At 43.3% G+C, this 25879-nt stretch overlaps 1 protein-coding gene and 1 long non-coding RNA gene across 2 annotated transcripts in view; one reads left to right on the top strand and one right to left on the bottom strand.

Annotated features, from left to right (window-relative positions):
- LOC133272288 (uncharacterized) overlaps nucleotides 1-21320 on the top strand; it is a 49303-nt gene extending 27983 nt beyond the window's left edge. The window contains exon 2 of the long non-coding RNA XR_009744383.1: nucleotides 21085-21320. This is a non-coding gene — a long non-coding RNA (uncharacterized LOC133272288). The remainder of the gene's footprint in view (nucleotides 1-21084) is intronic.
- On the bottom strand, nucleotides 5013-11016 carry LOC133272283 (cytochrome P450 2H1-like). Its single transcript, XM_061459305.1, has 9 exons — nucleotides 10765-11016; nucleotides 10130-10292; nucleotides 9412-9561; nucleotides 8318-8478; nucleotides 7735-7911; nucleotides 7159-7300; nucleotides 6686-6873; nucleotides 6288-6429; nucleotides 5013-5841 (listed from the first exon to the last, which is right to left on the bottom strand). The coding sequence occupies exons 1-9, from the start codon at nucleotides 10942-10944 to the stop codon at nucleotides 5660-5662; spliced, it is 1485 nt and encodes a 494-aa protein (XP_061315289.1). The 5' UTR covers nucleotides 10945-11016; the 3' UTR covers nucleotides 5013-5659.
- Nucleotides 21321-25879: the final 4559 nt, after the last annotated feature.

Below are 25879 nucleotides of genomic sequence, written 5' to 3'. Positions count from 1 at the left end.
GGCTGGGCATAAACCATGACACATGGTAAAAGCAGCAATCACCCAAGACTTCCACAACCTTCTCATTAAAGAAAGCTATTATTATAAAGCTGTCAACAGCTATCTGCTCCTTGTTCTTTGGTGCAGGAGCAGATGGGATGCGCAGGTCATAGTAATACAGTTCATAACAAATTCCTTCACCTACTCCAGATGCATTTGGGCAATGTATAAACAGGTGTTAGGGTCTGAGTGAAATTCTATACTTTGAATTAAACAAAAAGGTCATACAGTCATAGAACAGGCCAGATCAGAAGGGATCTTGAAAGGTCATCTCATCCAACCTTTGTGGGAAAGGGAGCCTACCCGCTGTCTTCAATGGACATGTCTTCATCCAAGAGGCACTGACGTAATGCCAATCTGAGCAGTGACAATGCCCGTCAAAGCAGCCCCTAGCAAAGTTCAGGTTCTGCAAACACTCTAATGTGAGAAGAAAACAGATAGGTATTTCAGAGTCAGGGTGACTCAGTATAGCCATTCTTGCATTTGTTCTTGTTAAAAATCAGATTTGGCACATTCGTAAATGTTGCAATCAAGGCTTTGATATTTGAGTTATCAAGGCTTTCTCTAAAGTTCCCAGCTAATTATTTTAGAGAGAATGATCACTTCCAGAGCTATCTTATTCCCTACCTCCTCCCATTTACTCCACACACCTTGGACAACAGTGACTTCTATTGTTCAGGGAGCAATGCTCTGAGACTGCAGACCAGCGACGGTTTGCTTCCTAGATAGACTGGCTCTGGAGACCCTTACCACTTTTCTTTTCTCCATCCTACTGACACGTTTCTGTCTCTCTGCTGGTATTCACCCTTCCCAGGACATTTGACTTTCTCACAGCCTTTTCCTATTCCCTCCCCACAGGCTGTTCTCTCCAAACTCTCCAGACAGCTCTCTCAAACTGTGGACAAAACCACCACAAACTCTTCCTCTAGAGCATCCGTTTTGCCATGCGTTGTCGTACCAAATGTCATTAATCCAACTTTTCTGTGCCAGACAACACCACACAGCTTCTGGGTAGAGAAGAGGACTAATTACAGGAGCAACTGAACTGAAGACTCATTAAAAGGGCCAATATTTGTCTAGGATGTTCAACTACTCAGTAGAACAGACCAACCACTGTAGGACCTAATTCGTGTTTTGTAGGTGACTGGGTGTTGTTAATTTCAGTAGAATTGTGTCAGCATGGGTCCTCTTTGGCTCTATAGGAATTTTCCATAGTCCTTATATGGAGAATTTACCAAATTTCAGCTCCCCCTAGTTCTTAGTGGGTACTGAATGCTTAACACCCTTTGACAGATGAAACATCCCTGTTCTGCCAGTAGATGAATAAAAAGCTCTGCTCAGGAGCCGACACCACGTGGATCATTTCTATAGCATTTTGAGTCCCCACCACAGAACCTCTGAAAATCTAGGGAACACAAAACATGGGTTCCAAGCTTCCAAGAAGGCCACATTTTGTGGTGCATTTTGTGAATGTGGGCTATGTATTGCATCCTTGTGCTCCATAAAAATTGTGGAGCAACTATATACATCCGTCACTGAGTTTTGGAGAATATCTTGTCAGACACAGGTCTGGTCCTAACCATCACATAGACGCCTGGCCTATGACGTCAGTCGCTAGTTCCAGTCCTCACGCAACTCCTCTGACTTGTCAATGTAACAACATCAGGCAGAGATCTTAGTCTGCCACAGGCAGATGAAGAACATTCTAGATGTCACATTAGTTTCTAAAAAGAGATCTAGCAGTAGGTAAGTCCAAGGAAGTGAATACACCATTAGCAGCAGCTAATAACCCATCTGAAACTAGGAGGTTTAAAAAGAAAGAGCACAGCCTGTACTGTGTAAAGTGTCTGTCTAATTACAATGGGATCACTGACTGAACCTGCCAATCGGTCTTGCCTGGTGACATTCTTCCCCAGCACTTTTGTCTTACAGTTACAAATGAACACAACAGCAGCTTGCATTTCGGGAGCTGAGTGAAAATATGTGGTTCATCCTGCAGGGTTCATGTCAGGAAAGAGCAGGAAAATAATGGCAAATCTCTTCCAGACAATCACTGGGGAGCTCAGTGGTTAGGATAGAGGTACATGTTTCACTACCACTGCAAGAAAGGAAGGTGACATTACTTACCATGCAGTGTGAGGTCCTGGCAAGTGCCATCAGGATGTCTGCTCCTTCTCTTTCTTATGTCTTCAATATGGATCTTACAGACAGAGTAACACATACTCCCTCGTTTCTCCCATTGCCAGTTCCTTTTCTTTCCTTCCTTGTACAAAGCCGGATGTCTCTTATGTCAGTATCTGTCTAGGAAAGCAATGGCAAATGCTGGTGTCTGCTAACAAATCCACCAGAGCCTTAGAACTTGGGATGTATTGCTATCCGGCCTCAAGTAAAAGTGAACCTGCCATGCAAAACCAAAAGTGCTGAGTGTATCAAGGCAAGAGGTGTGTCTAATGTCACCAAATAGATGGCACAGCCCAATTCTGTCATTCTTGCTCAATATCAGTAATAGCTGTTCTCTAACAGTGCTGCTGGAGAGCTCAATGTGCCAGGAGGTGGCCAGCAGGAACAATGAGAAAGCCTCAGGGAAGAAGGACTCAAACACGAACTTGTGCACAGAGGGAGCTTCTTTGTGCCCTTCCACCTAAGCATGTATTTAAACCAAGAGGTGACATAATGCAAAGGCAGAAGTACCAAGTACAAGCCAGCAGACCATATCAAGTGGCAGACTTTGCATGTTTGGGGTCTGCTTTCATGCAGACAAAGATAAATGAGGACTCATTAAAACAAGCAAAAAGAAAATTGAAACCTTAGTGACATGGTGTTGGTGCCAGCACTCAGAACTGTGATTGACTATGAATACCAGCTCTGTTGGATAAGAGGGCCCAGTAGGGGAAATGAAGGCTCATCTTGCTGGTGCTGGCATTGTCCAAGTCTGAAAATGGATAGATTTTAATATAATATTGCTGCCCTCTAGTGCTTTGGAAAAGAATCTAACCACAATTACTTCTTGTAAATGGATGCTGGGTAAGGGAAGCATGCCTTTTCCAGGAATGGAGTAGCAAAATCATTAGCAAGACCTATAAAGGCAAAGGCTAAAGACAGATCTGAGTGTATAATTAATAAAGTCTATAATTCAGGATCATATAAATTCATAAAGCCGTTAATTATTTCAAATCAGCTGCATCAGTTTAGAGCACCCTTAAAATCTTGCCCACTTGTGTTTCCAGTATCAGGAGACTAGCAACAAATAGATCTTCTACCTTCCCTTTACTGTATCCTGAGGCAAAGGCTGGTAGTTGCTGAAAATAAGGTGGCAATGGCCGATCATCCACAACACTCAAAACTGCTCTTGACACTGAAACTAACAGATGGTACAGGGACACTCAACATATTATATTAGATTGTCTTCTGACCCCAACGATAACTTCAGGTCAGCAGTCAGAACATCTCTTATGGTCTCTCAAATACACTTCACATACCTCTGCATTGCATTGCTGCACCTCTCCTGTGGCTAAGGAAAGCTCATTAAAATAAACTACATGCAAAAACGTCTCCATTCACATCTGCTTAAAAAGAGAAACCAAACCAAACCCACATGAACAAACACTTCAAACACTCTGTTGCTTCTGATCTTACAAGTGATAGCACAGGCCTGTGAGAAGCAGCTGAAAATAATCACTTCAGATCCCTTTCCCCCCTGACCTTCCAAAGCAAGTTATTGCATATCTGTTCAAGTAAAAACAATTACTGTGTTAGAAATCTCTTCACAAAAATGAAAACTGTACATCTCCAGTCTCTGGGGACATTGGGCAGAAGCAGCAACACTTTCTCCAGTGTCCCCATGATGTCACTGTATAGGAGAATTAACCTTCCCAGTGTTTGCCAGGCAAAGGCATACTCAGATACTCAGAATTCAATTCTTCAGCAGGTAAAGCTCTTCTCTCCTGCCACTGCTGAAGACAATCAGCATCTTATCCATTTTTTATCCATCTGTCTGGACAACTACAACATCACCTTTTACTTTACAAGAAAACTCTAGCAGTAAGGGAAGGAAATTCAGGTCTTGTTGTCAGATCACAGAATGGACACCCTTGTCGGAGTTCTGCCTCTAGTTTCCAGAGTGGTTATGAACAAATCTCTATAGATTATATTATATATATATGTAGTATGGAGTGCCTTGTTCTTTCTCTCCAGTGAGAAGACTTGCAATAGCTGATCTTCTTTGGCATATGTTGAAAAACCAGATGATGTTTTCATATATCGTTTTTTCACTTACATTTCGTTGATTCTATAATATCTGTGGCTTTTGCCTTTGCAATGCCATTCTACCAACTCATGGTATATCTAGATATTAATACTTTGAAAGGAAAGAAGTGCCTGTTTCACATGAACAGTTCATGCCATAAACAGTTCATTGGCAGTTGTAATATTGCCAGTATTACAGTTGCTGTCTCATTTCTCATCACACAGATTCAGTTCTCTGTCTTTACTGTGATCACTATAAATTGTACATCACAGGGAATGTGATTAAGTAGGAAATGCCCGTCCTACATTCGTACCTGTATACTTGGCAACTCATGTAAACTCTTTTTCTTTATTTTGCCTGTGTGTAAGATTGCTATGGTGATCTTTGCGTATTTCATAAAACAATATGAAGATGCAAGCTGCTGTTCAGCTAGGAAATGGCACTGAGAGGATCCAGGTATTTAATTTGCCCTCTCTTGCCACAAAGGAGAGCTCTGTAAGCACAGCTGGGGTTCCGGTAGGTCTTGTAGGGTCAGTCCAGCCTACACCCACATTGTTACTGACAATTGAAGTTTTATAGGTCATTGGCTGGCTCAGTCTTCAAGCCATAATATGTTTCATATAAATGAATGAAATAAAACAGGTATGTACAAGACATTTGGGATTATAAGCTTAGTAGAAACAGGTTTTTCATTAAATGGTGTTCTGGGGTCATAGAAAAACAACGCTTCAGCATTCTACATCTTTATTTTGCAATATATATTGTAATTTCACAAAACTTCCTTATAATCACACGGGAGAGGACCCATCTGCCCAGCCATTGTTAAATTCCATCCCCACTGTAGGAGACAATATGTACTGGGGCAAGAATACAGAAGATAATAATTTTCTAACAGAAAAATTCCCACTGGTTTATGCTCTGCAGTACGATCAGGTCATGAACAAACTGAAAATACGGAAGAGAGAGATACCTGAAGTAGGGTCTGTGGAAACTGTGGAGTAGAAGTGTCTGGTCCTGCTGTGCTAAGAGGATCAAATGATAGGGACAGCAGCAGCAGCACTCAGAGCACTAGTCCACACACCCTGACTTGTCAGGTTGTCAGAAGCCTCACCTAGGAGAGCTAGGCACAGAGGAGAGCTGTCTCCTCTTGCGCAGGGAGCTGTCTTCTTACCTATGTAGATGACTACTCTGTCTCTTGTTTAGAGCTGGCTGTGGTGATTACAAAAGCACCATACAATTTTCTTGTCTGATATTGTTTCTCTCTATAAAGTATCTAGCAGGGACCTGAATGTTTCAGCCTCAACAGATTGAGAGATGACTGTCATTTAATCAGAGCTTTCACCAGTGTGGTATGTGCCAGCAGTCTTCACTTGGTTAGCGTGGAACAAAAGAGACCTCATAAGGTCGGGGCATATTTGCCAGAGTGGCAATTATAGGGGTAATGTCAATGTCCTTGTGATCCACAACAGGTTTCAAAGTAAAGTTCTGCAGGATGGATGTTAGAAATATGAATAGCTCCATCCGGGCCAGACCTTCTCCTGCACAGATGCGTTTGCCTGCAAGTGGAACATGATAAAAAGTGAGGGGAGAGTAGGGCATTTTTAAGCATTGTTCCATGAAAGATGAGGCATCTCAGAATGGACATGCAGCATTTCAGGTAAACAAATTAAACTAGGGGCTAAGCGTCAAGAACATTGAAAGAGTGCTCAGTGAGCAAAGGCAGTTTGAAGGCTTTGGTTTCTCATTTTGTGCTTGGAGAGAGAGTTGTGTGGATGAGTCCCACTTCCTTCGTCTCTTCTTGCAGAGCGCATTGGAGGAGTTTCTGTGATTGCTAAAAAAGGGAAGTCAACTGAAACTCAAGTACAGTGATCAGAGCTGCCCAGAAGTGACTCTAGCGAATCACTAGACATCACTGTACAGGCCATGGTGACAGAGCCTCTAAAATCTTCGAAATGATTCTAGTGGAGTATAGTGTAGGATATGAAAGAAAAAGAGATCTTACCTGCAGAGAATGGCATAAAGAAGTCACTCTTTTTAAATGTACCATTTGCATTCAGAAAATGTCCTGGGTCAAATTTTTCCGGATTTGGAAATTCTTTGCTATCATGTAGGACGGGAGTCAGCAGAGGAAATATCATTGTGTCCTGAATTAACAAAGAGCGAAGAAAGTTACACTGGTGAAATGTTAAAGGAAAGAATCATTGAGAATTTCCCAGAGCTTAGTGGAAGGGTAGTCAAAATTTAACCAGTTTAAAAGAAGCATTTAATGAATAAAAAACTTTAAAGTTTGTGGGTTTTTTTTTGTGAAATTTAATGATGATTCTGATTAGAGTTTTTAAGTTTTTTTCCAAATAAATTGAAATATTGCTTATATGTAAATAACAAAAACCTCTCTTATACCTTTGGAATAAAATAGTTTCTGAACTTGGTGTCTTTGATCACAGCATGTGGGACATTAAGTGGAAGGAAATCAATGAATCTCTGGATTTCATGGATTACAGCATCTGTGTAAGGCATCTGGCTCCGATCTGCCATGCAGGGGCTTCGGCCTCGGCCAATCACATGATCAATCTCCTTCTGAACTTTCTCTGTTAGGAAATAAGTGAGTATTGGATGGTCAGGTCCCACATCTGTTTGCCTAAACCTCTCCCCATGTTCACAGCAAAATTTGCTTTTAGAGCACCATCAATATAGGAATGTACTTAGTGGTAGTATCTCTTTTCTGTGAATAGAACATAGGGTAATACACATGTCTACACTGCAAATGAAGGGTTCCTTAGTCAGGGAACCATTGCCACATGTGGTAGTGACAGGAATTGTCCAAACTGATCCCATGACCTGCTAAAGTTTTTATTTATTTCCTTTTCTATTACCTTGTATCTCTGGGTATTTCTGGAGAATCAGAAGTGCATGTCTCAGGGTGATGCTTGTGGTCCCTGTTCCTGCAAGGAACAAGTCGAGTGTGGTTCTGGTCAGGGACTCAACGGTGAACTCTGAGTTACCATTCCCTTTCTCCTGGAGGAAAATTTGGCAGAATGCTTTCAGAATGACAAATGTAAGCAGTTTGTTTAAAAAGGAAAGTCCTGTACCCATAATGTATGTTTTTAAACACTTCTCATGTCCTTTCACAGATATGACCCTCACTTTTCAGAACACCAGCATATGGTACTTTTACTAAATATTAGTATAAACCTTTTAGTATCAAAGGAACATTAATTTCCATCAATGACATTGGTCTCTAGTTTTCCTAACTTTTGCTAGAGGTGGTAATTCAGTGATTAAATGTCCTAGATAGGAGAGTGGAGAGGATAGAATGAAGTTGATGTGACAAGAAAAGCAAGTTTCTCCTTGTATATGCAAAAGCCCAGTGCCCTGCCACAACTGGCAAGAAGGTGGGATTCAAGTGGTGATTATCTTATAAGCCAATAAAACTCTAGCTGTTACATTACCTGGTCCATTTTGTTAAGGAAAGCATCGATGAAATCTCGAGGACAACTAGGATCCCAGGTTTCCTGGTGTTGTGCTATGATTTCTAAAATAAATTTATCAACTTCTTCAGTATTTTTCATCATTTTTTGGTGAGGGCCAGGTATAAACTCCATGAGAGTTGGGAAGAAATTGTATAGCTGTAAAAATAAGATGATGGAAAAGCGCATTCCAATTAACGTGGATACAACAAAATGTTCCCTAACTGTTAACTAGGAAAATGAGGCAATTCAACTGTCTTGGAAGAGCTATTTTTCAACTGGATTTTAATGCATTTTACTTTATGGCTTCACTATAGTCAAGGATGGATGTCAGTTGAGCAACTTCTGCAATTTTATCCTTCTTTGGATATACAGTGGCAGTTCCATTGGGCAAGAAGAAACAACAGGAACTGGTTATTTAACTGCCGTTTTGGCTTTCAGAAAATTTATCCAAATTTAGGAAAATCCACTCCAGTTAAAAATCAACTGGAGTTATCTTTAATTATGTATCCATTAATAAAATATTTTAATTATTAACAAGTTTATTCTGTATAAATGTACACACCTGTGTTCGTATAGAGCTCTGGAGATCATTGTTTTCATCTAGCAAATAAATTAAAGTTAAAAATTTCTTGTCCTCATAGTCAAACCGATCCCCAAAGACAATGGAGCAGATGATGTTGGAGACAGCATGGATCAGGAATCTGCCAGGGTTGAAGGGTTTCTCTACAACAACAAAAAAAACACGAGGTATCTTGCTTTCAGTATTTCAGGCATCTTCCCTTCCTCTGACACTACAGAGAGCTTTGCATCCTCTTGAGACCCCGAGTTTTTCCAGTCCTTTGGAAAGATGGTGAAGGGCTTACTCAATTTTTTCTTCTTAGCTTGAAGTGAACTAATTTCCCTGTATGAGTCGTTTAAGTATCACTTTTGACCTGTTCTCAGGAGAACATTGGTCTGGGGGTGTTTGGTTTCTTTTCAGATGACACAAGTCTGTCTTGTGTCTTTGTCTTCTGAACTTACAGTTTATTAGAAATGGCCTAAAGATTCCCACCAAAACCAAATGAAGCCAGAAGGACTTTGCCTGAGCCTTTTCTTTAGGTTACTGCACCCTCTTTATAAACTCTACTAGTGTAACCTCAATAGTATACCTCTCTCCTAGGGATTCGAATGCCTGTGATCAAAGTAGTTCTGATAGCAAAGCTATGCAGATGGAGTGGACCCAGACCCAAATATGTGTAAATGAGGTCTTTGACCACCGATTTCTTCAAGATCCACCAAGGGATTCAGAAGACAAGGCAAAGAAGTGCACATTGCTTGGTTAGGTGGCAGTCCCCAGCCTTGTATGCATGGCTGAATTCCACCAAATGGCTTTGGGGCCAAGCCATTCCCTTTGCCACTTTCAGCCTTGTTCCTCAAACACAGCAGGTTAAAGGATGCTTTCTAACACCAGTCTCCTATATTTATCCCTCCATACTGTCACAGTGTCTTTGACTGACCCACTCCCAGCACTGGTAACATTGGCTATTGGAGCTGGGAGCAGAAACTGCAGCCATACGCCCACTTATTCAGCCATAGATTTCTTGAAGCAACACTACACCCTCCTTGTCTTGCTGCAGATACGCAGGGTGTCCCAGGAAGCAGAAACCCCAGTCCTACCATGTGTGTTCCTGATCCTCTCCACCAGAAAATGAGCTTCCTCCTGGATTCGCTCCTCAATGCTCCTCTTCCCCATCCCAAAATCCCTCAGGGTGGTGAGTGCAAATCGTCGGAGCTGCTTCCAGGTCTCCCCATTGCTGGTCACAATACCTGATGCAGGAAAAATAGACGTCCATGAGGAAACAGATATGTTAGGATGTAAATAAGAAAGTAGCACTGGCACTGAATATTTCTTAGCCACAGGCACTGAAAATCAGCAGAAAACGTACTCAGAACTGCCCTAGTGAATAAGTGCAAGGCCTAATCTTGAATGTGGCCCTGATTGGCACAGCCTATATTATCTCATCTTTGTTGTCTCTGGAATTCCCTTTTGTTGATTACTTTAGCTGTGTGTATATTATCAATATTTTCATAAATGGGAGAATGAACCTAAGTTCTTAGAATCATAATTGATGAGCATAATTTTATTCAGAATTTGAAGCACGCTGAAAATGAAAAAGCACTCAGTGAATCCAGCCTGGGACCTTAGAGAGTTCTCCAGGGGGGACCACTTTACTCAAGGGTCCAAGTAATGAGTTGGGCTTTTAGTCTTTTATTGCTGAAAGCAGTAAATGAAATCTACCATTCCCTCCTCCACTGCCCTCTCAGCTGTTCCTCCTCAATGTTGCTGAAGCACTGAAAGCCTTAGCTTTGTGCGCTAACATTACTGGGGACATACCTGCGCCTTTGAAGAGTCTTTTAAGGAGTGGCAGGTTTCCTCTTCCACTGAAGTCATCTGCCTGATCAATCAGAGCTTCTTTCACAACATCATAGCCATACAGCACCACAACCTTTTGTGGGCCTAAATGTACTGTGAAGACAGGACCATACTTCTCACTAAGCTGTGGGAAATAGGAACACAAAGAAGAACAGTATACTGTAGTTGTCCCTAAAATCTCCTTTGCCCCAGATCTTTGGAAATCGGATGAGTGAATCAGTGTAGAGTCACTGAAGCCTTGTACTGATTAAGAGGAGTTGGGCTCAGCAGGAATGTAGTGAATATAGCAAGAACATCAGCTGCTTGATTGCAAATCCACTGCAAATTGCAGTACTGCCATGAAGTCAGCACAGGACCCATCAGCAGTATGATTATTGCAAATACATAGCCTTAGACTTGCACTACATTGAGTTAGATATTATATTATTGGAATACATAGATTTCAGAAGCATGCATTTCTGAGAAACCTTTTGGTTTTGTTTGACTCTGACATTTGGTCAATGCAAATTAAGCTTGTGAATTAAATTGAGACAGTCTAGGCTTGACTTTGTTTTATATGCAATGGAGACAACATAAGAAAGGAGACAATCCGTTACCTTTCCCAAGCTTTCAGGCATGTTCTTTGGGTTCAGCTGGAATATGTTTCCAGCAAGGGGGAGTGCGATGGGACCAGGAGGCTGCTTCCCATTTTGTGACATGTTTCTCCATGTGGTGATGAGAAGAAGACATGAGATGCAGATCAGCAAGAAAATAGTGGTCATTCCCAGGAGCTCCATGGTGAACTGAGGAAGAGAAGTCAAGTGTCAGAAGAGCCTGATGTTGGACCTGTAAATCCGTTCTCATTTATATGCTGTGAATCCAAAGCACATGGATGAAATTAGCCAATAGTGCCTTCCTATTCCTTCTGAGATATGAGATTACTTATTAATCAGCTCAAGATAAGAATGAACAAACTATGGATGAACTCTTTGTTTACATAATGATTTTTTTACCTCTCCACCTTCAGGTAATCATTCATGCAGGACTAAAGAAGTCATGTTCTGGCGCTGTCCAACAAATTCCAAATGCCTAGCTGTTATGTATGTGCTTAAACTCTGTTGGCCCTCATGCCTAGATTGACATCTGGCAGCCACTCTAGTATCTGAGCACAGTGGAGGCAGGTGTCACGATTGTAAAAGGGCGTCACTCCAAGTTCTTCCTAGGCATTCCGCCTCCATTTCTAGAATGAACTTTTGCAATTGTAGCCAAGTCACCCATGCAGATTGTGAGGAGTACACACCGCTTGTCCTAATCTGATATTTCAACCAGACAAACCATACTATCTACAACATTTGTATGTTCACAGATTCTCCCCAAACCACAGATTTCTGCAGCAACCTGCATTCTCCTTCCTGATGCTTCTAGAAACTGGTTGAAGATCCATAGAAGGTGTGAAGATCAGTGAAATATACAGGCACCCTGAACAAAGCTTAACAGAGTGATTGTTTAATTAATATTATTTAATAGAATATAAAATCTTAAATGAAATAGGATGCTTTCCACTTCTTCTCCAACAGGAATCCAACCCCCTACAAGCAGAGTGAGAACAGTGTATGTTTTCTGGTAGAGAAGTAGAGCAGATTGCGTCACTTGAGACCAAAGAGCTGATCCCAGGACTCAGTTGCCAAATGTTGTCTGTACATCATATCTGGTGTCTGTAAAGTACTAGTGATATGCTGAAAACTCTGCAAATGGACTCGTAGAGCCTCCACTATTCTCCCACATTCTTCTCAGTCCCAACGACTAGACATGGCATTAGGCTGTATGTTACCTTTTTCTGTGACTTTATGTAGAGAGATACTGGTCTTCTCTTGGAGCACATTTGAACATGGTAGTTATGGCAAGATGACTAGAGGAGGTCAAGGGGAACTTCTATATCATTGTACAGGGAGATGTGAATGGGAGTGTGCACTCAGGCTTGATGCTGGCCGGGCCTGGGTGGATGGTGTCTTCTTAAAACTGATAAACCTTTCCTAAACTAGACACATAATTATTAAATAGCATTACTCAGGCTTCAGGAAACCTGAAGTGAAGTAAACCAGAGAAGTAGTTATGAAGTGAGGCACTTTCCAACCCTAAGTATTCTATGATTCTATAGAATTTAATAGGTGCAAATTATAGTTATTTTCTGACACTGCTTAAGTGAAAAGAGTATGAATTACTCTTTGGCTAGTAAAGTTAATGAATGTTATTAAAGTTCACTTCCGTGAGTCTTGTAATAGTGGTAAAGCAATGTTAATTCATGCCAAGTGAAGCCCCAGTAGGGAAACAGATAAACAAGAGAAGAGGACATGGAGTGTACAGAATGGAAGCTGATAACAACTGCGTCTTAAGGAAGCTACACAGGATTTGGAGAAGGCTGAGGTTCTGAATGACTTCTTTGCCTTGGTCTTCACTGGCAAAGGCTCTCACTGCACCACCCAAGTCTTGGAAGGTAGACGTAGGGACTGTGAGAATGAAGACCTTGGTCCCACTGTAGGAGAGAATCTTGCTCGAGACCATCTTAAAAACCTGAAAGTGCAAAAGTCCATGAGACCTGATGAATCCATCCACAGGTCCTGAAGTAGCTGGAGAACAAAGTTGCTAAGACACTGGCCATCATATTTGAGAAATCATGGCAGTCAGGTGAAGTTCACGATGACTGGAAAAAGGGAAATATAACCCCCATTTTCAAGAAGGGGAAAATGGATGAGTTGGGGAATTACAGACGAGTCAGTCTCACCTCTGCGTCTGGCAAAATCTAGGAGCAGATTCTCCTGGAAGGCATGCTAAGGCACATGAAAATCAACAAGGTGCTTGGTGACAGCCAGCATGGCTTCACTAAGGGGAAATCCTGCCTGACCAATTTGGTGACCTTCTAAGTTGGGGCTACAGAACTGATGGACAGGGGTAGAGCAGTTCCCACAAGACATCCTTGTCTCTAAATTGAAGAGGCATCAATTTGATGGATGGACCACTCGGTGGATAAAGAACTGGCTGGATGGCCGCACGCAAATAATTGTGGTCAGTGGCTCAATGTCCGGCTGGAGACCAGTAACGAGTAGTGTCCCTCAGGGATCGGTGTTGGGACCGGTCTTATTTAACATCTTAACATCTTCTTTAACATCTTCGTCTCTGACATGGACAGTGGGATTGAGTGCACCCTGAGCAAGTTTGCCGATGACACCAAGTTGTGTGTTTGAGTTGACGCGCTGGAAGGAAGGAATGCCATCCAGAGGGACCTTGATGCACTTATGAGGTGAGCTGATGCAAACCTCTTGAAGTTTAACCAAGACAAGTGCAAGGTCTTACACCTGGGTCGAAGCAATCCCAGGCACATGCACAGGTTGGGCAGAGAAGAGATTCAGAGCAGCCCTGCGGAGAAGCACTTGGGGGTGTTGGTCAATGAGAAAATGAACATGAGCTGGCTTCAGTGTGCATTCGCAGCCCAGAAAGCCAACCATATCCTGGGCTGCATCAAAAGGATCTTCACCAGCAGGTCAAAGGAGGTTATACTGCCCCTCTGTTTTGCTCTTGTGTGACCTCACCTGGAGTATTGCATGCAGTTCTGGTGTCCTCAACATAAAAAGGACATGGAACTGTTGGAACAAGTCCAGAGAAGGGCCACGAGGATGATCAGGGGACTGGAGCACCTCCCGTATGAAGACAGGCTGAGGAAGTTGGGGCTGTTCAGCCTGGAAAAGAGAAGGCTGCGTGGAGACCTCATAGCAGCCTTCCAGTATCTGAAGGGGGCCTATAGGGGTGCTGGGGAGGGACTGTTCATTAGGGAATATAGTGACAGAACAAGGCTAAAGAGTTAGAATTTAAAAAGGGGAAGTTTAGATTGGATATAAGGAGCAAATTCTTTCCTGTTAGGGTGGTGAGGCACTGAAATGGGCTGCCCAGGTAGGTTGTGAATGCTCCATGCTTGGCAGTGCTCAAGACCAGGTTGAACGAAGCCTTGGGTGATATGGTTTAGTGTGAGTGCCCTACCCATGGCAGGGGGAGTAGAATTAGATGATGTTAAGCTCCGTTCCAACCCTAACTATTCCATGATTTTATGATTCTAAGAGAATAGGCGCATTACTGAAATAAAAAAAAACAAAAACAAAACAATAGATTCATCACTGAAGAAAATCTCTGTGTAATGAAAAAGAGAAATGAAATTGCTCTTAAACTCACTTTGAGTGGAAATCACTGACAAGCAATATTATTTCCATGTTAATCTCTGATTAACAAAGAACATGTATTTCCTGTCTATGAAACTCGTGTTCAAATACAGTGGGTAATGCTGTCAAGAAAAAGGGTGTGGGTCAGAGTTCCTCTGTAGGAAAATCTCCCTGGACAACTCATCTGAAACAACATGCTTTTATTTTGGTTTCATTTCCCTGTGTTCTCCCACCCCTCCCCACCTCCAGCTGAGAAGCCAATATCCCCACCAGGGGTGAGAAGTCCCCATTCCTATGCTTCCTGGGTAGTTCTTGCTCCACAGAAGACCCCTTCTTCATCTCCCCATAGGCTCTGGTCAGACTGACCACTCTCCTGCTCTTCACCTCAGACAGCTGGGTCTCTGTCCATCACCTGTTGGTGGTGGGTGAGCATTAAATGGGTGTCAGTGTCCTCTGGACTATTTCTCTCCACACACGAGAGAGGGAGCTCATCCAGACTTTCAGACAATTAAGTCAGGTGAGACAGATCCCATCTAAATGACCACACCAGGGACCATTTCAGTTCTTCTGAGCCAGCAAAACAGGCTGTCACTGGGCTAACACTCAGCCCATCACACTATGTCTTTCATGATACATAACTGAAATTATACTCACCCCTTTGGTGGTATGAAACTGGAAGGAAGTCTTAAACTTATAAACAGATGTATATAGATGTATATATAAAAAGGAATGTATTCCTACATATCATATCTATCATATTACATCATATCGTATCAATCCATCTATGCATCTCTATCTTATTTCTCTCCCCGATAATGAAAGGCATTTTCTTTCCTGCATCATCTCATTGGTTAGAACTTGCATGCACATTGGTTCAATCAGCTGTTGAGTGCTCATGTGTGCACTTTCATGTGTACAGAAATAGCCAGATATACTGTGAACACCAGACTTTGTTTGCTACTGAGCTGTCAACATGGGACATAAAGGATGGGCAGGTTTTATCTTTAGTCCAATTAGCTGAGGACTAACAGATTCTACAGCAGCAAGGAAAGAAACATTTCCCACCTACATTTCGATATTAAAAAGCTAGGTGTACAAATCACCTAGTCTCCCCTGTTAGCACAGAAGCAGTGATACTTCCAGAGGATGGGTCATCTGACTGTTCTTATCTCCTATGTTAGTGTGAAATGAGTCAGTCGTCACTGAAGGAGTTTATTTGTTGTCCCGTGACTAAAAAGGGAGGCTCAGGAGACTTGTACAAATTTATGTGTCTAATTGCTAGGGATCTGTTTTGAGGCAGATGACACTGATTCACTGTGCATCTCTCCTGGTCCTGATGACGTTCTTTATCAGCAACAAATTCTGCAATTTCTGGCACAATGAGCACAGCTCCGAATACCGCACACAAGGTAACTGAAAACCAGAAGTGGGCAGATAAGTGAAATCGAGATGAGCTTTCTAGACTATGTCTAGAACAGTGATCATATCACTGAGAACTTTCAGTTTTATTGTCATTAAGGGAAAAAGTTATTCAACTTGCAAAGGTCTTGAATCATCTCTGATGGCAGAAACATAGGAATTATTTGAGTATGAAAGGCTATTTGAGAATGAAATGATTGAGTTTGAAAGACCCATCCTGATATGGTTCACATTCACAAGAAGCACTTGAAAAACTCTGCTTGCTTCTCATTGAGGTATAAAAGCAGATGCTGGGGCCTCTGCTCTTGCTATGAAATGGCATCATTCTCTGGGTCCACCTGTGAGTTTGAGCTCAGATTGACAGGGTGGGGTGCCACTGCATGAACTGATCTTTCAAAATCCAGGCCTTCCTCTCAACGTCTTCTGGAGGCTGTTGTTTTACTGGGCCTGCCTGGAGGCTTCTTTGGGCCAGCTCCTGGGGTCCCACCCTGTGTTTGTATGTAGCACTTAACCTGGGACCTGCACTTGCTGTTTAATTCACCTGCTTCTGTTCTCTTCCAGATTGGGTCTGTGTGAAAAAGGACACCTTCTTATTGTCAAACAGCTCCAGCACAATCCAAAACATAGACTCATACCAGCTGCTATGAAGAAAATTTACTCTACCCAAGGCAAAACCAGCACAGCAGGTTAGCAGAGTAACCTGTGGAAATCATCCTGCCTGTTCTGCTGTGAATAACAACCTCTCAGCTACTAAACTCCTACTGCTTTCAAAGAGGACTTTTGTTTGAGCCTTATAAAAAATCACAGTATCATCTCTGCCTTACTTCTGGCAGCAATTTGACAAAGGATCTGCTGTGATCAGCAGGAATTAAGGTTCAGTGCTAAGTTCAGCATTCAAGAATTTATGTAACAACGCCCACATTTGTAACATACTACACAGCTAGTACAAGAGATAAGATGCAAACCACATCATTAGTTTTCAGATCACAGAAATGACATTTGTCCAGCTAGCTGAAAAGCTTGGTTAAATATTAATGTATGAACTTACAGGACTCAAAACATAACACAGTTGAAAAAAGATGAAATCACTGAAGTTCTTTAGTCATTTGCAAGATGTGGTTAATTGCTTGTTTAGTCTCCAAAAGGTCAAGGAAGTTAACCTGACAGGAGCTTTACTTTTATAATGCATTATATTATTATAAGTACTTCTAATAGTTACTTATGCTAATGATGAAACCTGCTTTAGATGACCTTGCTTGAGCAGGGGATATGGACTAGATCATTTCTCCTGCCAACCACAGGCTGCTTGGCCTGTCCTTCCCTCCTGGATGTCCCTCTTATACCAAAGGAGGCCATCCCTCACATCAAGGTCTGGCATGGCATGTGTTCCCACCACTCAACACCTGCTGGGTTGCAGCCAACAGCAGAGCTAAAGGCTCTTCTTGGTGGCAAACGTGGAGGCCAACCCATTCTTGCCCTTGACTGTGGTAGGAGGCATTGGCCAGCCTCAATCCTTGCACCTTGTTGTCAATGGAGGGTTTCTCCTGCCTCATCCAGTAACAAGTTGCTACTATGGCAAAGCACACAGAGATTTACATTAGCAGTAGAACTACTACAGGGTGCAGCAGCGCTTTGAAGATGCTGATGGCAGTGGGGGACCACCCAAAGAAAATTTCCCAGCAGTGGGGTTCTCCCACCCTCTTAATTTGTTCCATTACCGGCCTTATAATATTAGGATCATATTAGAATCTTTCTACCTTCTGCCTTAGCATTTTCTAGCAGCTGCTGAAAATTTGCATGCTCTAACATCTCTTTTACAAGTGACAAATCCATATGATACAAGGTGTAGTTTCTTATCAGCTACTGGCTAGTAAATACATGTGGTTTATACACAAAATCACAGCCTCTAATAATAGCTTCCTTGCAAGCACACATATTCAAGTCATTACTTTTCAGTTGCCCCCAAGTGATGTTTTGCAATTCATTCCTCTTTCTCTGTCTCATTTCGCTCGGGGTCTTCAAGGTCAGCTTCTGCAGCTGAGGCATCGGGTTCTTCAACTAGGCTGTCCAGCTCATGGTATGGCTTGACAAGCTTTGCTGGCGGTGATGATGGAGCTGTAGGTAGGAGGACACAAACATACCCCCTCCCCCAGGTTATCAGTTCCACAGGCCCTTCCCATTTCTTGGAGCCCAAAGGATCACAGTACCACATTCACCTTTAAGCCACAAGGATTTACACCTGTCCTGGGTTCAGCAGTAGCAGTTGTTTTTCTCCTTCTTAGTAGCTGGTGCCTTGCTGTGTTTTTGACTTTCAGCCTGGGAGCAACGCTGATAACACTGATGTTTTTAGTTGTTGCTCAGTAATGTTTCCCCTGACCAAGGACTTTCTGAGTTTCATGGTCTGCCAGGGAGGATTGGAAGTCAGGAGGAAGCAGAGACAGAACACCTGACCCAAACTAACCAAAGAGGTATTCCATACCACAGCACGTCATGCCCAGACACTGGGGAGTCTTACCTGGAAGACCTACATCACTGCTCAGGTCGGGCTGGGTATCCATCAGTGGGTGGTGAGTGGTTGTATTCTCTTCCCTTGTTATTTCCCTTATCATTATTATTATTGGTGGTAGCAGTAGTGATTTGTGTTATACCTTAGTTACTGGACTGTTCTTATCTCAGTTCATGGGAGTTTCATTCTTTTGATTCTCCTCCCCATCCCCCCAGGAGCAGGAGGAGGAAGGGGGTAGTGAGTGAGCGAGCAGCTGCTTAATTCTGAGATACCGGCTGGGCTTAAACCCCCACAAAGAAAGGTTTCCAGACTAGGACAATGTTATGAGTCGTTCAGCCAACTGGACCACGACAGAGACAGGCATCCAGTTTCTGAGGGAATCAGCCATTGCAGAGATAACCTATTGAAAATTGCATGCTGAGAAAGCATTTGTAGAATCAGATGAAGTTGAATATACACGATCCATGTGGTGGAAATTTACACAGAGTGCACCAGCATCATATGCCCACTGTTTGGCAGCAATAACCTGGAATGACGTAGCACCACCAACAGTTGATGAATTGATTCATCAGCTCTGAGAGTTTGAAGACAATCTCAACCCTTCCATCATTTCAGCCATGGAAAAACTGTCCTCATGGCATATGATGTTGCTAAATTCTCTAGGGTCTTTTTCCTGCCACCCTGATGCTGCTTGGGTGGCAGCTAATAAATCTTGTTGTTGCACTACCCCCATTGCTTTTTCAGTTAGCACTTCTTGTTTCAACCAAGTTGTTCCTCCAAGTCTTGGAAATGTCCCCATGTTAAATACAGTAAGCAGGGCTCCTCCCATGCTCCCAGTGTGTTGCAGGTACTCTTTGGGCTTTGTGTGCCCCACAACACGTAGATCCACAAACTGCCCCCAACACTTCAATAGATCAAGAGGGTGTTTTTCACCCGATGGCTCTGGCCCCACCTGAGTACATGTTTCCCACCTATCCCACAAAGTACTCCACGGCTCAGGCGTCCATCCTGGCTGTTCCACTGTCAGAGTGCCAGGAGCCAAACGGGAGGGTGGCTTCCTCTTGAGCATAGTTACACAGCCCTATCACTGTTTGGAAATGTGATGCTTCAGGGCAGCCTTGGTTGTCACGATCATGAGAAGGTTGAGTTTGAGATCCTCAGGACAGCGAGAAGGGCACGCAGCACGCTCACTGCCCTGGACTTCAAATGGGCAGACTTTGACCTCTTTGGGAACCTGCTTAATAAGGTTTCATGGGATATAACCCTAGAGGGCAGGGGAGCCCAAGACCGTTGGTTGGTATTTAAAGATCATCTGCTACAAGCTCACGAGTGTTGCATCCTGACTAGAAGGAAGTGCGGCAGGAGGACCAGGTGAGACAAGGGGGTCTCAAAATCTCAAAATGAAATATATAAACCTTTAGAATAAATTTTAAGTGATGTTAAGTTTGATGGCTTTGTAACAGTAGCAATGGAAGATTACTGAGGTGCATGTTTCACAGAGAAAAAAAACAGAGTACATCTAGAGAACATACTGAAAGTTCTTGTGCAAGATAAACCATTGTAGCTGACATAGGTTTAGGCCCTTATAACCTTAGTACAAAATGAGTGTAAGAAAAACAGGATAGAAAAACAGGATGTGAGGACAAGGAGTATCTGGGAATGGCAGGTGTCCAGGATGGGCTGCAGTTAAACTAACTGCTAAGTAGAAGGACAGGATGATTGCTATGTCTGTGGTGTTAAGGAATCAGTTAAGCTGGTATAAACATCTACTGCGCATGCTACAAAGTCTGCCAGAAGTGATGAAGATCGTTGGAAGAAGTAAACGACCCTCAGAGACCACCACCACATTTTTGTACGCATGCGGGAAACTTTCTGGAAAATGATGTAATCTATACGTAGCCTCATGAATATGTATGTATACCCAGTGGCTATATAAGAAGGGGTTATGTACCAATAGTGAGATACATGTTAGGAGGAGCTACCCCCTTGTCTCCTGGCGCCGCAATAAAGAATAACTGCTTGTCAACTTGAAAACATTGTTGGCAAATTTGTTCCTGGAGTTTTCTCTGAATCACAGGAGACCTCCATGGATGGATAAGGAGCTGCTGAAGAAACTTAGAGGGAAAAAAGAGGCTTACAAAAGGTGGAAGCAAGGGTAGGTGGCCTGAGAAGAATACAGGGATGTTGCCTGGGAAGTTAGGGACCAGGTTAGGAAAGCTAAGGCCCAGTTAGAATTAAATTTAGCAAGTGATGTGGAAGATAACAGGAGGGGATTCTGTAGGTATGTAGTGAATAAAAGACAGACTTGGTAAAACGTAGTCCTGTCTGGAAGCTACCAGGAGAACTGGCTACCCTGGATTTGGAGAAGGCTGAGGTTCTGAATGACTTCTTTGCCTTGGTCTTCACTGGCAAAGGCTCTGACCACACCACCCAAGTCTTCGAAGGCAGATGCAGAGGCTGTGAGAATGAAGACCTGAGGCACACGGTAGAAGAGGATCAGGTTTGAGACCATCTTAGGAACCTGAATGTGCACAAGTCCATGGGACCTGATGAAATCCATCCGTGGGTCCTGAAGGAGCTGGTGAATGAAGTTGCTAAGCCACTGTCCATCATATTTGAAAAATCATGGCAGTCAGGTGAAGTTCTGGACAACTGGAAAAAGGGAAATATAACCCCCATTTTCAAGAAGGGGAATTTGAATGACCCAGGGTACTACAGACGAGTCAGTCTCACCTCTGAGCCTGGCAAAATCTTGGAGCAGGGCTGAGGAGGAATTTCTAGGATGTCTTTTCTACTCATCACAGTGGAAATCAGCCATGAAATGTTCTGCCAGCAAATGGTCACCTGAGGCACCATTCATGACCTGCATCCTACAAGGAATAAGAACTTGCATGAACTCACAATCAGTATTGGATAGTAGATGAACAGCAAATGCGTTCCCTGCAGGACACAATCAGCAATAGCTTAGAGATAGCATAGACGATGAACTGTCAAAGAACCAAAGCCAGAGTTCACTTGATTAAAGCAAAGTATGTGTGTACTTCCAGTTGAAGTGAGTTTTTTCCAAGGTAATCATAGTATTTGATTTTCATTTAATGTTTGATAGTGATTGGTTTAGATCCCACTGGGACCATTATCTTCTGTGTCAGCTGTCCAGATTCACATCTTGATTCTCTTGCCCCATCCCACAGCCAAAGCATGCAACAAGTTCTTCCAGTCCTTTCCCACTACAGGTTTCATGTGTGGGACCACTGAGTGAACAGGGCCCATGTAAAGCCTCTTCTGCTGCAGCTCTCATCCCTGCCTCCTTTGGCTATGAAGGTGGCTCATCTCCTGCTCACAGCCACCATCTTCTCCTGCACATATCACCTCATCTGGAAATTATGGTGCCTAATGCAGTCTCTCTCATAAAAATGAAAAATGTTCCCTGTCCCTTGGCTTAAACTCATTTGCAATAGTGGAAGTGGAGAAAATAAACTGTGAATTATTTTCTCCACTTAAGAGATGTGAAATATATGACATTTCAATAAAAAATTGTAAAAAAAGTTATAAAAAAAAAAAGTTGTAAAATATTAAAATCTGTGTATGTACTTCTGCCTTCTTACTATGTAACTTTCAAATAGAGATAGTAACTTAAGTAAATTGTCCGGTAGTGCTAAAGCAGTTACAAAATGAACACAAGAGCAGTTTGGATTTGGGGAGCTGAGCCAAAATATATGGTTCATCCTGCAGGGTTCATGTCAGGAAAGAGCAGAAAAATAATGGCAAAGCCAGAGACAAATTAATCTCTTCCAGAAAATCACCGGGGAGCTCAGAGGTTAGGATAGAGTCATAGAACCAGAGAATAGATAGGGTTGGAAAAGACCCTAAGATCACCAAGTTCCAACCCTCATGTCATGGCCAGGGACACCTTACACTAAACCGTATCACCCAAGGCTTTGTCCAACCTGGCCTTGAACACTGCCAGGGATGGAGCATTCACAACCTCCCTGGGCAACCTATTCCAGTGCCTCACCACCCTAACAGGAAAGAATTTTCTCCTTATATCCAATCTAAACTTCCCCTGTTTAAGTTTTAACCCGTTACCCCTTGTCCTGTCACTACAGTCCCTAATGAAGAGTCCCTCCCCAGCATCCCTATAGGCCCCTTCAGATACTGGAAGGCTGCTATGAGGTCTCCACGCAGCCTTCTCTTCTCCAGGCTGAACAGCCCCAACTTCCTCAGCCTGTCTTCATACAGGAGGTGCTCCAGTCCCCTGATCATCCTCATGGTCCTCCTCTGGACCTGTTTCAACAGTTCCATGTCCTTTTTTTATGCTGGGGACACCAGAACTGCACACAATACTCCACGTGAGGTCTCATGAGAGCAGAGCAGAGGGCCAGGATCACATGTTTCACTTCCGCTTCAAGAAATAATGGTTACATTACTTACCACGCGATGCGAGGTCCTGGCAAGTGCCATCAGGATGTCTGCTCCTTCTATTTCTTATGTCCTCAATATGGATCTTACAGACAGAGTAACACATCCTCCCTGCTTTCTCCCATTGCCAGTTCCTTTTCTTTCCTTCCTTGTACAAAGCCGGATCTCTCTTGTGTCAGTGTCTGTCTAGGAAAGCAATGGCAAATGCTGGTGTCTGCTAACAAATCCACCAGAGGCTTAGAGCTTGGGATGTATTGCTATCCGGCCTCAAGTAAAAGTGAACCTGCCATGCAAAACCAAAAGTGCTGAGTGTATCAAGGCAAGAGCTGTGTCTAATGTCACCAAATAGATGGCACAGCCCAATTCTGTCATTCTTGCTCAATATCAGTAATAGCTGTTCTCTAACAGTGCTGCTGGAGAGCTCAATGTGCCAGGAGGTGGCCAGTAGGAACAATGAGAAAGTCCCAGGCAAACAGGACTTGAACATGAACTTGTGCACAGAGGGAGCTTCTTCGTGCCCTTCCACCTAAGCATGTATTTAAACCAAGAGGTGACATAATGCAAAGGCAGAAGTACCAAGTACAAGCCAGCAGACCATATCAAGTGGCAGACTTTGCATGTTTGGGGTCTGCTTTCATGCAGACAAGGATAAATGAGGACTCATTAAAACAAGCAAAAAGAAAATTGAAACCTTAGTGACATGGTGTTGGTGCCAGCACTCAGAACTGTGATTGACTATGAATACCAGCTCTGTTGGATAAGAGGGCCCAGTAGGGGAAATGAAGGCTCATCTTGCTGGTGCTGGCATTGTCCAAGTCTGAAAATGGATAGATTTTAATATAATATTGCTGCCCTCTAGTGCTTTGGAAAAGAATCTAACCACAATTACTTCTTGTAAATGGATGCTGGGTAAGGGAAGCATGCCTTTTCCAGGAATGGACAGAAAGCAGCAAAATCATTAGCAAGACCTATAAAGGCAAAGGCTAAAGACAGATCTGAGTGTATAATTAATAAAGTCTATAATTCAGGATCATATAAATTCATAAAGTCGTTAATTATTTCAAATCAGCTGCATCAGTTTAGAGCACCCTTAAAATCTTGCCCACTTGTGTTTCCAGTATCAGGAGACTAGCAACAAATAGATCTTCTACCTTCCCTTTACTGTATCCTGAGGCAAAGGCTGGTAGTTGCTGAAAATAAGGTGGCAATGGCCAATCATCCACAACACTCAAAACTGCTCTTGACACTGAAACTAACAGATGGTACAGGGACACTCAACATATTATATTAGATTGTCTTCTGACCCCAACGATAACTTCAGGTCAGCAGTCAGAACATCTCTTATGGTCTCTCAAATACACTTCACATACCTCTGCATTGCATTGCTGCACCTCTCCTGTGGCTAAGGAAAGCTCATTAAAATAAACTACATGCAAAAACGTCTCCATTCGCATCTGCTTAAAAAGAGAAACCAAACCAAACCCACATGAACAAACACTTCAAACACTCTGTTGCTTCTGATCTTACAAGTGATAGCACAGGCCTGTGAGAAGCAGCTGAAAATAATCACTTCAGATCCCTTTCCCCCCTGACCTTCCAAAGCAAGTTATTGCATATCTGTTCAATTAAAAACAATTACTGTGTTAAAAATCACTTCATAAAAATGAAAACTGTACATAGAATCATAGAATAGTTAGGGTTGGAAAGGACCTTAAGAGCATCTAGTTCCAAACCCCGGCCATGGTCAGGAACACCTCCCACTAAACCATGTCCCCCGTGGGCAGGGACACCTTACGCTAAATCATATCACCCAAGGCCTCATCCAACCTGGCCTTGAACACTGCCAGGGATGGAGCATTCACAACCTCCCTGGGCAACCCATTCCAGTGCCTCACCACCCTAACAGGAAAGAATTTCCTTCTTACATCCAACTTAAACTTCCCCTTTTTAAGTTTTAACCCGTTACCCCTTGTCCTATCACTACAGTCTCTAATGAAGAGTCCCTCCCCAGCATCCCTATAGCCCCCCTTCAGATACTGGAAGGCTGCTATGAGGTCTCCACGCAGCCTTCTCTTCTCCAGGCTGAACAGCCCCAACTTCCTCAGCCTATCTTCATACGGGAGGTGCTCCAGTCCCCTGATCATCCTCATGGCCCCCCTCTGGACCTGTTCCAACAGTTCCATGTCCTTTTTATGTTGAGAACAACGGAACTGCACACAATATCAACAGTCTTGGGCCCCTCTGCCCTCTAGGGCTATATCCCATGGTACCTTACTAAGCAGGTTCCTGAAGAGGCCAAAGTCTGCTCTTTTGAAGTCCAGGGCAGTGAGCTTACTGCACGCTCCTCTCACTGTCCTGAGGATCTCAAATTCGAGCATCTCATGATCACTGAATCCAAGGCTGCCCTGGAGCATCACATTTCCAACGAGCCCTTCCCTGTTGGTGAGCATGAGGTCAAGCATGGCACCTCTCCTTGTCGGCTCCTCTATTACTTGCAGAAGGAAGTTGTCTTCTACACAATCGAGGAACCTCCTGGATTGCTTGTGCCGGGCTGTACCGTCCTTCCAACAGATGTCAGGGTGGTTGAAGTCACCCATGAGAACAAGGGTCTGCGAGCGTGAGGCTGTGCCTATCTGTCTATAGAGTGCTTCATCCACAGATTCCTCTTGATCAGGCGGTCTGTAACAGATCCCCACAGTAATGTCTCCCATAGCTATATTCCCTTTAACCCTGACCCACAAACTCTCTGTGGACTGCTCACCTGTCCCCAGACAGAGTTCCATACTCTCCAGCCTATCCCTAACATAAAGGGCAACTCCCCCTCCCCGCCTGCCAAGCCTGTCTTTTCTAAGGAGCCTGTAACCTTCCATTCCAACACTCCAGTCACAGGAGCCATCCCGCCATGTTTCTGTGATGCCTATTATATCATATCCCCGTAGACGTGCACACATATCTAATTCCTCTTGTTTGTTCCCCATGCTATGGGCATTTGTATAGAGGCATCTGAGCCGAGCTCCAACTGAAGCTGGCTCATTGGCTGGAGCGGCTGGGATATCTCTACATTGCTCCGAGCATTTATTATAGGTGCTGGCAACTGACTGGGAGTCTTGGGATGGAATGATGCTCCCCTCCCCCAACACATCTAGTTTAAAGCCTCCTTGACCAGTCTGGCAAGCCTCC

This window comes from Pezoporus flaviventris, unplaced genomic scaffold (genome assembly GCF_033815535.1).
Source record: "Pezoporus flaviventris isolate CSIRO_AGI_PZ_B2104156 unplaced genomic scaffold, CSIRO_AGI_Pfla_v1 ptg000029l, whole genome shotgun sequence".
NCBI classification, from domain to species: domain Eukaryota; kingdom Metazoa; phylum Chordata; class Aves; order Psittaciformes; family Psittacidae; genus Pezoporus; species Pezoporus flaviventris.
This window is presented reverse-complemented; position numbering and strand designations above follow the sequence as displayed.

What these genes read in the sequence shown, in the direction of transcription:
- LOC133272283 (XM_061459305.1), bottom strand. Translation starts at nt 10,944, where the DNA reads ATGGAGCTCCTGGGAATGACCACTATTTTCTTGCTGATCTGCATCTCA. An exon ending in AAGACTCTTCAAAGGCGCAG is followed by an intron (nt 9,562 to 10,129) that starts GTATGTCCCCAG and finishes TTCCTGCATCAG; the next exon opens with GTATTGTGACCAGCAATGGG. An exon ending in AGAGCTCTATACGAACACAG is followed by an intron (nt 7,912 to 8,317) that starts GTGTGTACATTT and finishes TTATTTTTACAG; the next exon opens with CTATACAATTTCTTCCCAAC.